Raw genomic sequence first — 12,982 nt, 5'->3', positions numbered from 1 at the left:
ATTTTTATTTTCTGAATAAAATGTCTCAAATTGGACATAACGAAAAGGCGAATAAAATGTTTAATAACACATGCAAAGTAGAACTGGTCTGTTATGAGCACATAAGTAGTGAAAGCTATTCAAATTAAACTGATAGAGCCAAAAACAAGGACAGAATATGAGAGAGAAAAAGCAGTCTACTTGTTTACTTTGCATGTGGAAATAACTTCAAGACATTAAGTAGCTTGAGCTCTTGAGATACAGCAAGCTACAGATAACAAAAACAAAAAGAGATTAATGTCACAGAAATACTTCCATGGCCTTCTGCACAGCAAGGACTTTTTTCCTCATGCAAACCAGTAATATAATCAGCTTGAGGAAGAAATGCATCCACTTCCAAATATCATTTTCTGCATGTGGAAATCCTTCAATATGTGAAACTTGATTATCTATCCTTTGGGCACAGCTTGTGCATACATATTGTGCAAGCAATATCTGATCTCCTTGCAGGCCCCTAAATACCAGCCAATGCGAATAGTTAATGACCATTCACCTGAACAATCGAGTGCCCAACAGATGTCTGCATTGCTTGACTTTCATCATCGGTTGCGATAGCTACAAAACTGAAGCCCCGAAAAAGTTGGTGAGCATTAGCACTAGGTGGAATACCAGGTGAATCTGGGAAAAAAAATATTTTATTTTATTTAAGATATTCCTCTTCTAGAAATATTTCACAAAAATGCCTAAGGCAGTTTGCACAAAAAGCTGCGTTTCAAATTATGATCAGAACAAAACAACAATATGACAGGCAACAAAGATCAGAATATTTTAAAAAGCGGCATACCATTTTAGTCAGTTGTCAGGTCAAATACATGACGGAACAACCCAGTCATCATATCGTGCTGGAAGGTAACAGTGAGGGATAGGCCTCTCTATCTAAAAACTGAGTCCCAGGAATGGTAACTGAAAAGGCCATCTTCCCTATCCCAACCAAATGGAACACCGATTTTGGTAGAACATGAAGGACACAAGATCTTGGCAAGAAAGACCTGCTGCATACTCAAGTCAGATTAAAAGGACACCTATGTGTCAGGTAACACAAAACCAAGGGAGTAACACAAAATTGAGGTTGTTTGCCTGTTTCTCATGTATAGCAACTGTGTGACTGATTTATTTCATTTGTATACCCTAGACTCATAAAAGTTAAAAATGATGCATGTGATTAAGATTAAAACTGTAACTTTCCCAAACCACCTGAGAAAACAGTATATATATATCTACCTTTTGGAGTTTTTGCTGTAAATTCGGGATCAAAATAAAATGTGTCTTCAGGTCTACCAGTTGCTGGTTTAAATGGTGGATTAATTTCTCTTCTGTACAATTTCTAAGACAAATATATTTAACACGTTAGAAAGCTGTAACACAATTAACATGAAATGTTGTAAGTGTGTTTTACTCCGTTGTGTGTACTTACATTCCAGTCTATTGTGGAGAAAAATGGATGCCTCTTAATTTCCTCAACTCCATCAGGACCTGCACCTATCCGAGGTCAGCAATGAACATAACAGCAGATATATTAGGGATTTGTTTAGCTTAATGTTGAAGTATGTAGTAGATAACTTAATTAAATTCTTTACCTAATCTGTTTGCAGGGTTTCTCTTGAAAAGCATTCGGAGAAGACTCTGAGCTTCTGGACTTAAAAACTGAGGCATTCCAAGTTTGGCTCTGTAGAATAAAAACACATTAACCGTATACAAAGTTTATAGTGGAAATGCCACGTTCATTTGTTTTAAACTCAACACTTGGTGAACAGCAAATGCTGCACAAGCAGGCTTCCCCTTCTGCAATGGCGCATCCCCCTTTCCTCCCCTCTCCCTGAAGCCTTCCCTGTGCCTCCAAATTCTGCTCCAGAGGGTTGGAGGATCCTCAAAAGTACACCAGGTGAAAAGTGGGGGTGGGCGACAGGGGAAAGGAAACAAGGGGAAGTCTGTTGCACAACTGGGTGGAAACTACTAGCTGTCATTCCTGCCTGAAAATAAAGTAGGTGAAAACACACAAAAAGGCCCAAATGTTGCTTCCACACAAAAATTCCTATTCCAACTGTGCGATCCTGGAACTTCAGAAACTAAACATAATGGAAAATTATGGAAAGGAAACACAAATATTGTATTTCATTGCCATCTATGGTCTCTCTTAATTTAATTTTTCACATGCATTGGTAGGGTTGTGTATATCCAGCAGCCTAAAAATCTCTCTCTCTCTTTTTAGCATGATAGCAATGCCAGTAAAGCCAAAGGAGGAATTAGTAAGAGAACAGAACGCCTAAGATCACTCCTCAGTACTCATGCTTCTGCTAACTTTCACATGTACTTTCCACTCTTCATTTCAGTAACTGGAATTCATAAACAGAAAAGGAACGCTATGAGTGAACACTATGAACTACAGCAATGCTTTAATAGGCCACACTCAATGTAAAAGGTACTATGATGGAATACATTCTTGTTTAATCCGTTGATCCTGTTCCCTGAAACCAGTGAGGTAAACTGCTTGGATCACTGCAAACCAACTGGGAAAGGCTAACTGGTTCTTCTGTAACTAAATGAGAATCATTTCCTGGAACAGTTTCTGCAGGAATTCCATTGGTTTGCATCTAGCAAAGAGACACTGATTAATTTTAGCTCAACTAACTAGAAACACACAATGTCCTTGGAATGTTATGATTAACCACTTCGCGTTACAGCAGATTCTTCTGAAAATATTTGATTCATAACCGGTTACTGTTGAGCAAAACACAACCCTGCTCCAACCAGAAACTTTCTAGATTATACAGCTGCATGAATGAGAGCCATCTTGTTTCTTTTTTGACAGTTATATACAAAAACATGCCTTGATAATTTAGCACAAAATAGACACAGAAAATCTGTCTTTGATTCAGGCTGATCATGGCTAAAGAAACCAAAGTTATAAACTGTGGAATAAAATGATAATATCAGTAGAGGGGGAACAGACAGACTAAATATGAAATACAATCACAAGTTTATAAATTATAAAAAACCAGACCCCTTATGGAGAATTAAGTCTAGCGCCATGCAAAAGTACTGGGTGGTATTCAACCACATTTTACTCACTGTAGACCCATAAAAATTAACAAACATGACTAATTTAGGCCCACTAATTTCATTGAGTCTACTCTGAGTAAAACAAAGCTGAATACTATCCTCTGCCTTTATCACAGGAGTGGTAGGTAAGACATAGTGACCAAGAAAGTATGAGAGTGTATATACATAGCAAAGACCAAAAGACATTCAAGTTGCTTCAGAAGTATAACAATAGTAGTCAGATATAGATCTATTATATGACCAAGTCTGATATATTGATATATGACTACAGCCAACCTAGGCTATAGGTATATTCCACAGTATCAAATTTTGTATCCAGATTGAAAAATAAAAAATGCATTAAGTATACCAGAGGTATACTGTAGCTAGATGATAATCTACAATGCAAGCCTTAATTTCACCCACTTGTCAGGAGTGTTAGAATTAAATCAGTATGCAAGGATAAGGATAGGTTTCAGAAACAGGAGAGGCACCGGAAGGACAAATGGTTTATGACAGTAGTAACGAAAAGGGAACGTTAAGACATTTTTCCACTAGAATTTTCAGGATGGTGAAAATAATAACAGATCAAGGAGAATATAATTTGGTAACTTTTAAAGGAGATAATGGGACTGCAAATACATTATTATGTATTAGAGAAGTACTGGACTAAGTGTCCGTACAGCTTTTGATAGGAAGGACAGTAGAGTGGAAAAGGACATTAGCAGGATGCATTATGGAGTCAGGATATAAAATGAGGGAATAGTAGAAATTAGAGATTGCAGCATGGAGGGCATCCCCAGTAGAATACGTGATGAGATATACGTATAAGAAGAGTGTACTCACTTGAGAATCAGTGTCATGGTTTCTTTTCTGTCTTTCCCTTGGAAAGGTAGAGTACCAGTGAGCATTTCAAACTGTATAAAGTAAAACTTCCATCAATCATATTAAAAGACCAGGTAATTTCTTTTCAACATCACATTTGATTGTTGTAACCCACCCTGGGACCTTAGGGTGAAAGGTGGGAAATAGATAATAACAGCAACAACCACCTTCCTCTCTTTGACAAAACTAGTAGAACCTTGTTTATAAAACAAATAGTGCATACCAACCAATAACTCTGCATAATAATGTTCTGCAGCATAACTTTTTACATTTTCAGGAGTTTAACACATCTACCTTTGATGCAGTCAGTGCATGTTAACCTAATTCAGATGCTAGTATCTAGTTGTACATTTCTACATCTAATGTGCATTTGAAGCTAAAAATAAAAAGGCTGCTATTTTGAATAAAGCACACTTTTCATTTTGTCTACTTGTAAGAAAATATTGCTGTTGTCTTAAATCTGAGCAAACACAAACTTTGTACGTGATTTATGAAAAAATATCCACTCTCTTGATAGCTCAGTTGGTAGAACATGAGACTCTTAATCTCCGGGTTGTGCATTTGAGCCCCATGTTGAGCAAAATATTACTGCACTACAGGAAGTTGGGCTAAATGACCCTCATGGTCCCTTCCAACTCTACAATTCTCCAATATAAAAAATGTGCTTGTGTTAACACCCACAGAGTTAAGTGTACATCAGTAGGTTATAACAAGTCTTTTATTCTGTAAGGGTCAATAAAAAGGCTGCTTACTACTCTATATTTATTCTAATCATTAGGTGTATCTTAACTTATTTTGGGTTCTAAGTTTCTCAGAACTGATCTATTTAATCTAACTGAGAGCAAGACTCAGGAACTTATGCTTCCTTTTAGTAGCCTTGCCTCCCATGCCAGTTAACTAGGGTTAAGTAGCATGTTAGAACTAATATTAACTATGGTGTTCCTTAACCCAGAGTCTAAAATTGTGGCCCTTAAAACTGCATCAAAGTTAACTTTAAAATAAGAGTACAGAACATTTCTGTCAAACAAATTTATCTGTTATGTAATTAAGGAAGTATTATTGAATTGCATCCAACTAAGAAACAATGTAAAAGTCAGGGACAACAGTGTACAGCGGGCCCGCAACTTAAAATCACTTTACTTATGAAATCGCAACCTTATACGGGTAGGGTGGGGCAATAAATTGGAAAATGGAGAGCGGGGAAAACCTGCCGTTCCCCAATCTTCATTTATTTCCGCTACCCACCCACCCGTGCTCCCAGCAGGTTTTCCTGCTGTGCAAAGTGTTTTTTAAGCCCTCCACCTCACTTATTGGGCTCTCGGAAGGTGGTGGGAGGGCTCCAGGAGCATTCCTGTGGCTCTCCCATGAGCTTCCCAGAGCCTGGTAAGCAACCCCTCACAGGGGCTGGTTCTGAGGGTTCCTGACTTTGTGCAGTTTTGAATTTGCCTTTCCATGTAGACCCCCAGAACCGAACCCTCATGTAAGTGGTAGGCCCACTGTATTGCAAAATATCATTTCAGTTTGCTATCATATATACGTATAGGGCAAAATTCACCTAACAAACCTGGCCCAAGGGCTTCTGTTGCACAAGAGGGCTTTCCCCTCCCCCTATGTGGCCCCACCTCCTGAAATTGGCTCAGGAAGGGGCGTTGGGAGAACCTCCAGAACAGCATGTGGGGAGAGGGGAAATTGTTCCATCTAGAAACTGATATGTTTGAAAGGAAGGACCCTTAAAAACAGAACCAAGTTGCTTAAAATACTGTACAAAAAATAAAACCTGCCCTCTGCTTTTTCAACTGGCTGATCTGCAAAGATTCCACTTAAGGAATGTATTTGTCCCTATGGACCCAGGTAGAAAGAATCTGTGGGTCACTTTTTTGAACTGCAAGTTGTACAAGGTGCCCAGGGAGGACAGATTCTTTTTTTAGTTACTCTAGGTGGATGACTTGCTGCAATTCTGATCTATTACTGTTTAAATGGTGAGTCTCAGGAAAAGTTATTGATAAGATAGCTAAGTACTTTCCATCCTCAGTAATATTAAAACTTACAATAAAGTAAGAAGTCTTTTTTTGTAAATCTATTTGTTATTCTTACTATGCAATTGTATCAACTTCTATAGGATCTACTTCTTGTATCAACCTTTATGACTGAAAAAAAATCAAAGCCATTCTTTGTAAATAATGGGTTGCATTTTAAACATCTCAGTTTTGCTTTAAAACATTTGATAGTAAGCTTAAATTAAAATCATTTTGTAATATGCTGTGGTTTTTAAGATTTATATTATTTATAGTTTTGTCGGACCAGGGATTACTTCTCTGTGTTGTCTTGATTGCATTCAACTATAGGTACTGGCAGTATTTAGTCCATCATAGTCTAATGGTATTTATGCACCTATGAAATACTGTAACCAAAATATTGTAGAACCCAGTGGTGGCTTTGTAAATTGCAGACAAGAGTGACAGAAGCAGCTTGAGCTATTTGGCCTTGGTTTTTAATTTTTTGTGTTTGATGAAAAAAGGTTGTGGATAAGGAGCTGCACATCTTTTTCAGAATGAAATACCGTATTTTTTCCATCTATAAGATGCCCCCATGTATAAGACACCCCCTATTTTGTGGGGGCTCAGATTTAAGAAAATGGGGGAGATGGCCCCGTGGATAAGACACCCCCTAATTGATGACATTATTTTTTGGGGGGGGGGGAACTAGTCTTATACATGGAAAAATACAGTAATACTACCACTGAAAGCATGAAGTTCTTCTCTTTCCTACTATTTTCTGGACTAGAAACTGCTACTTCTGAAGTATTTACATTTAAAATGAATGAAATTTACCCCCAAGTAAATGAGCCAAGGATCGGGGATCAAGAGACTCTACCACCACTTTCAGTTCATCAGAAACCTACCATTAACACTCCAAAAGACCACCAGTCTGCACTCTGTGTATGCCCCCGCCGATTAACCACTTCCGGGGCCATATATTCTACTGTTCCACAGAAGGAATACGCTTTTTTCTCATGATCAATAGACTCCTTGCTTAAACCAAAATCTGGAGAAAGAAAGCACAATGAATTTAGTAATCTTATGAGAATATGCAAAGTTTTGAAAACAGGTTCTTTATACTTTGCATGTGTTTCACCAGCATAATTTCATTTCCCCTCTCTAGTGCTGTTTATCACACTAAAAGAAAACTATCTACAAATTATTTATGTAGTAGAAGTTTGTTTTTACTTACCTGTCAATTTAATATGTCCTTCTTCATCAAGTAATATGCTATAAAAAAAGAAAAAGCTTGTTTTTTAATTGTTTGAAACATAGTTATGTTGACTTTCTTTACAACAAATAATGACTGTCAGAGAGCACACTGGGGGGATTAAAAATCTAGAGAGAGAATATGGTATTTCTATCATATTCAAAATAAAAGGTTCTTACTTTTCTGGTTTTAGATCTCTGTATATTATTCCAAGACTATGCAAATGATCTAAAGCAAGTGCTAATTCAGCCAAGTAGAATTTGACGTCCTCTTCTGTGAACATCACCTAGAAGAGAAAATGCATAATACTTGTCTAAAGTTAATACAGAGCAACAGTTTCTATGATTAGAAAATATTGGAGAGTCCCCCCCCCCCAGTTTAAACTTAAATTGAAAACTAAAAATTATATAAGTGTTTATAGTTGTGTATATAAACATGTTTATAAAAGTCACTTGCACTGTCAAGTAAGTGCATATTAATGCAACAGACTTTGAATTCTGATGGGTGCATTTCTATATCAGCTGTCCAAGGATAATTCAGCAGTACACTTGTTACATCTCTATTCCCCCACTCCCCACCCTCCAAAATGTTTAAGTGTGGAAAGCAAAAGGGAAGAAAGAAGAGACAGAAGAGAAGAGATGTATGAACATAGACCATGCAGTGTAAAGTAATTTAGATTCACTGGTACAATTAATTAAGAAATCATGGCAAATATTTCCCTGAACATTTGAGCACATTCCATAAAATAAACACAACCTCTATTAATAGAATTCAGAATTGTGACAACAATATATGAAACATTTACCTCTTTGGATAAGCGTGTAAACAAGTCTCCTCCTCTGAGAAAGTCTAAAATAAGGTATAGTTTCCCTTCTGTTTGAAAAGCTGAGGGGGAAATCAACATTATTTTAATAAAAGTATTATGTTCTTGGGTATGTAGGCACTTATTGACTGTTACTATTATTGCAAAGATATTGTTTTATCATGCTGGATCATTAAAAAGTTTGTTCAAGAAAGTATTAAAATGCAATGCTGCACCCTAGCTATTACTATGTTTTATGATTTTTCAAACAACATTAAAATGAACATCTTTGCTTATTATACATTATGGATAGAGTCACAGAAAGGTTTTAGATCCAGCTGTGGTATCTCTCGATGAAAGAAGAAGGGATGCAATTTTTTCCAGTTCTCTCTATTCCCCACACCTGCCATGCCATCATCCACACTGATCTGGAGGAGTCCCCAACTTTCTGAAGCTGACACTGCCCGCTGCAGGGGCACAAGGAAATCAGCAAGAAATACCTCCCTCCATCTTCCATTAGGGGACACCCTCCACTGGATTAAAAGCTCTTCCACGAGCACAAAGTTATCAACTATATTCTACTCTATACAGCGTGTATCATATTTGTGGCATACAGATCAAAACTAGCACGCAAAGCAATTTTTATCTTGGCCACAGCAATGTTAAGATTCATATGTATTTTATGCATTCAAAAAAGTTTTTAGAAGTTATGAGATATTTGACGCTTTAATGCAAAACTGCTCTGTGTTTTGTATGTACTATGCAAGTGATAGGTATTGAAGAAAATAGACACTGTGCACATTTGGTATGTGGAATTGTAAGGATTCTGTCGAGTTGCTTTTGAAGTTATTTTTTTTAGAAGCAAATTACTTCTTCTGCTCACCTCCACCCCTATGACCTCACATTGCCAAAGCACATGTTATCCAGACTACTGAAACTTTAAACTGCTGGACAGTGCCAAATGTATTATAGATCTGGCCACTTGTAACTTACATTCAGCAACAAGAAAGTTCCAGATCACCCACTGGAGAACAGCATCAAAGCTTCCACCCCTTCCACCTCAATATTGAATATTTTTCTTTAACAGAAAAAGTAAAGAGTGGATTGCTTCTTAAAATTTAAAATTTAATCGCCTCAGAGATATGCAAAATGCAAAGCACCCCTTTAAAAACAGGACTGGGTAAATCTCAGGTAAATAAAACCTAAGTATGTTCTGTTCTGGCCAATGCTTAAAAAGAAAGTATAGCTGACATATTCTATAAGAGAGTATTTCTTTTTCTTTCTTGTATTAATTAACTAAATAGGTGAGAAAACTGCCAAAACAGTACTGAAATCAGTAAGTTGTTCAAAAGCTGAAAATGAACCCTTAGGGAGGTAAATTAATTTAAACTAACAATATCATTGTATATTTTTATGAGGCCTTTCCATAGTTATGCCACACTCAAGGTGGCTTACAACATGAAAATATTTACATAATTAAAAATATATTAAAATTTAACACTAGGGAAGTTAAAGGAATGTCAAAAATTACATTTGTTCAGAAACTGATCTTTACTGATGATTAAGCTTCAAAATGTAGCATTTGTCTTTTTGTGATTTTCTGCAATGAATAGTATGGATGAAATCTCCTATACACTTAACTGCTTTAACAAATGCCAGTTATGCAAACTGACTTGTACAGGGGTACAAGATGGTAGGTTGGGTCTCAACAGAACTTGCTATATTTTATTTGAAGGTATCAGGATTTTATAAATGGCAAATACGTATGAAATATCATAGTTACCAGTAACTAGCAATATTTACTTTAGCAATTTAGGATGCTTATTAAACTTACCGTAATGCAACTTGACAATAAAGGGATGATTAACCTCTACTAAAATGTCACGCTCCATTTTTGTCCGAACACGATCGCGAACTATAAGAGATGTTGACCAACATTTAGTGCAAATGAATACTACCCACTTAATTATGTATATGGACTATTGTTTTTCAGTTTTATATCCATTATATGTGGACGCAATGTCAAAGTTTTCAAGAACCATTTTCACTGTACAAAATGTAATGAAAAATAAAGTTTTAAGAGTGCAATGTTATGGATCAAAAAGTGGCTTGTGCCAATGGAAAGGCACTTCCGTTGTGCGAGGAAGTATTACAAAATTCTCTCAAGTCCACATCCTGCTGGAGACCCCATGCCCAGTTTCAGGTGGTGCCTCAACCTTTATGAGCGGATTGTAGGGCACAGAGGGGTGTAGTATGGGGGTGCCAGGAAGGCCTCATTGTGTTAGCAGAGTTATACTCTCACCTCTCTAGAACCAAATTTATAAATACAATTTTGGGATCTGAGTAGGAAAAACATTGGGCTTGCCTATGCTCATACCCCCCTGCTGCATAGACCCTGGCTTACCTAAGTCAACAATCATACCAAAGTACCATGGGGTTGAATATATACTGTATTTTTTGCTCTATAAGACGCACCGGATCATAAGACACACCTAGTTTTTGGAAGAGGAAAACGGGGGGGGGGGGGGGGGATATTCTGAATCCCAGAAGCCAGGACAGCAAGCGGGATTGCTGCGCAGTGATCCCGCTTGCTGTCCTTGCTTATGGGATAGCCGCATGCAGGCTCTCCCAGGCAGGGGATGAAGGCTCCCTTGGGCAGCCCTTCTCCCTCCTGCATTCGCTCCATAAGACGCACACACATTTCCCCTTACTTTTTAGGAGGGGAAAAGTGTGCCTTATAGAGCGAAAAATATGTACTGTAGGGTACTTTACTGTAGCTCTCAATGACTTTCTTCTCAATTTCTAGCATATTTTCCAAAAAGGGTGATCACCATAACTTTATTCCAGTGTCTAAGTATTGATGGAAGGATTTGTAGTATATATTATTCAACAACTAGCAAATTCATCACCCTGACAATTTTCCATTGTCTGTCACTAAATACATACTATGCAATAAAAAAACTTGCAAAAAGAAATCAGGCATCTGTTGCATAAAGCAAGAGTACTGAATTTACATTATGAGTGCGAATTCTAAAACCGGAGCCAAGAAACTAAGTGCATTCAAATTCTATTTGCTCTATTTACAATTATTGTTTCTAAGCACTCATTCTAGCAAAACCATCAAGATGTGAACATAGTCCACATGAAGATGCCTGTAAAACTGTTGCACCGGGAAAATATTCAGTGCCATACACCCTATCTTATGGTGGATATGTATTTTTAGCTTCCAAACGCAGGCTATATTCATGTATAGCCCAACCCTAAGATTAACATTATTAGTAATAATTTATTACTTATTATTAAATTTGTATACCACCCTATACCTGCAGACCTCTGGACTGTTCACAACCATAAAGTATCAGTGAACCAAACAGGTCTTATTTCCCAGCAAACATGCATAGCAAAATGTTTAGAAGCATTCATAATGTAAAAAAAAGTACAAGAAAAAGAGCTAATAAGCAAAACCCATGACAAATAGGTGATTGAAAAAGACACCACCGTGTGTAAATTTAGATGCAGAGTCATCTAAATTTAGGTGCAGATTCCAGGGAACAAAAGCAAGGTTGTCTAAATATGAGCAAGTATCAAGTGCATGAAAGTGCCTCAATGGGTTCCAACTATTTCACATATGCAGTTACTTTTCAAAATCTCATTCTTGATGGGGCTATATAAATAATTAAATATATATATATTTTCCAGTTGGATTGTATTGCCCTGAATATATGAAGTGCTCTCATTTTTAAAGGGCACGGGGTTAAAGTTCTCCCAAGATTATGTAGCTCAGCCATCAAGTCAACATTAGAAAATGCAATTGTTTGAATTCTTAGTTCCTGTAGTCCTTCATCGCACAACTGCCAGATTCAGACAGACAGACAAAAGGATTTTTCTAGCACCTTCCTTTTACTATCAGCTCCTCCACCACATCTCATTGCACTGCCAGTCTCTTGCAACAATGTTTCAATATATTATTCTTAAAACAATTATATTTAAAGAAATCATGTAATTTACCCTTGAGTGTTGCTTTTTTTAGCACCTTCATTGCATACAGCTGTCTTGCATCTGATCCTGAGATTTTTTTTACAAGGAATACCTGTATACACATGAAACAATTCTATTACAAAGATCCAACACACATTGAACAGACCCAGGGTAAGAACATATCTGTGCACATACAGAAACATCAATTTCACATACCCAGGCATGCTTGCATGCGTGAACGCCTGTCATATCTCAAGTCCCAATATGTAATATCTCTAATCTTTATCCTTGATTTTGAGAGCATCTATGCTACACAAACATACCTTTGTTAAATGCAAACAGTAAGGTAGGCATTATTCCACTTCTCACACAATTCCACTTCTCTACATACTTTTAAAAAGCTGCATGTGAATAAGACTCTGGCCCCAATTATATAAAAACAGGTGCACTTTCAGTATAATTTCACATTCCTAACTCACTAAGTATTTCACTTGCTACAGCAAGGCTACTAGACTAGAAGGAGGGTACACTTCCTACCAGTAACTTACAGAAACCAAGTGCAAGGAGCAGAGGAAATTGGATGCCAACGTCATAAATAAGATTGAACAGTCTTTTATCAAACCAAATTCCTTGAAAGGGTAACAGCAGTGAATAACAGAGCAAGCCAAACCCTGGCCGGACAGTTGCAGAGTCACTGCTACATCTGCAGCCTCATTGCTCATGCTGGTCAGGGCAAAAGCACAGCCGTCTGGCTAGATATCATCAAGTGATGGCAGTGGAGATGGCTCAGGATCCAGGGAATCCCTATCAGTTCAGCCACTTGCCCTCCCTGGAACACTCCACTTACAGACATCTCACAGCTTACAGCAAGTCAGAAGTTTGTTGGGGGGTGAACAGGGAGCCCAGCATCAGTGAAGGTGTTGCAGGCTGAGGGAGAATCTCTGCCCAGCTCACCCCCCGTGGCAGGTCATAGACTTAGACTGAGCCCTT

General features: G+C 37.5%; 1 protein-coding gene across 2 annotated transcripts in view; it reads right to left on the bottom strand.

Annotated features, from left to right (window-relative positions):
- RPS6KA3 (ribosomal protein S6 kinase A3) overlaps nucleotides 1–12,982 on the bottom strand; it is a 42,446-nt gene that overhangs the window by 11,679 nt on the left and 17,785 nt on the right. For both annotated transcript variants that reach the window (XM_083439410.1, XM_083439411.1), the window contains exons 4-14: nucleotides 12,023–12,104; nucleotides 9,849–9,929; nucleotides 8,018–8,097; nucleotides 7,392–7,498; nucleotides 7,195–7,232; nucleotides 6,866–7,008; nucleotides 3,925–3,995; nucleotides 1,617–1,705; nucleotides 1,454–1,518; nucleotides 1,261–1,363; nucleotides 533–657 (exon numbers count right to left, since the gene is read on the bottom strand). In XM_083439410.1, coding sequence (XP_083295536.1) covers nucleotides 533–657; nucleotides 1,261–1,363; nucleotides 1,454–1,518; nucleotides 1,617–1,705; nucleotides 3,925–3,995; nucleotides 6,866–7,008; nucleotides 7,195–7,232; nucleotides 7,392–7,498; nucleotides 8,018–8,097; nucleotides 9,849–9,929; nucleotides 12,023–12,104 — 984 coding nt within the window. The remainder of the gene's footprint in view (nucleotides 1–532; nucleotides 658–1,260; nucleotides 1,364–1,453; nucleotides 1,519–1,616; nucleotides 1,706–3,924; nucleotides 3,996–6,865; nucleotides 7,009–7,194; nucleotides 7,233–7,391; nucleotides 7,499–8,017; nucleotides 8,098–9,848; nucleotides 9,930–12,022; nucleotides 12,105–12,982) is intronic.

Source organism: Podarcis tiliguerta (assembly GCF_965153285.1).
Source record: "Podarcis tiliguerta genome assembly, chromosome: 4".
Classification (NCBI taxonomy): domain Eukaryota; kingdom Metazoa; phylum Chordata; class Lepidosauria; order Squamata; family Lacertidae; genus Podarcis; species Podarcis tiliguerta.
The sequence above is the reverse complement of the archived record's forward strand: the minus strand, read 5'-3'. Positions and strand labels throughout refer to the sequence as shown.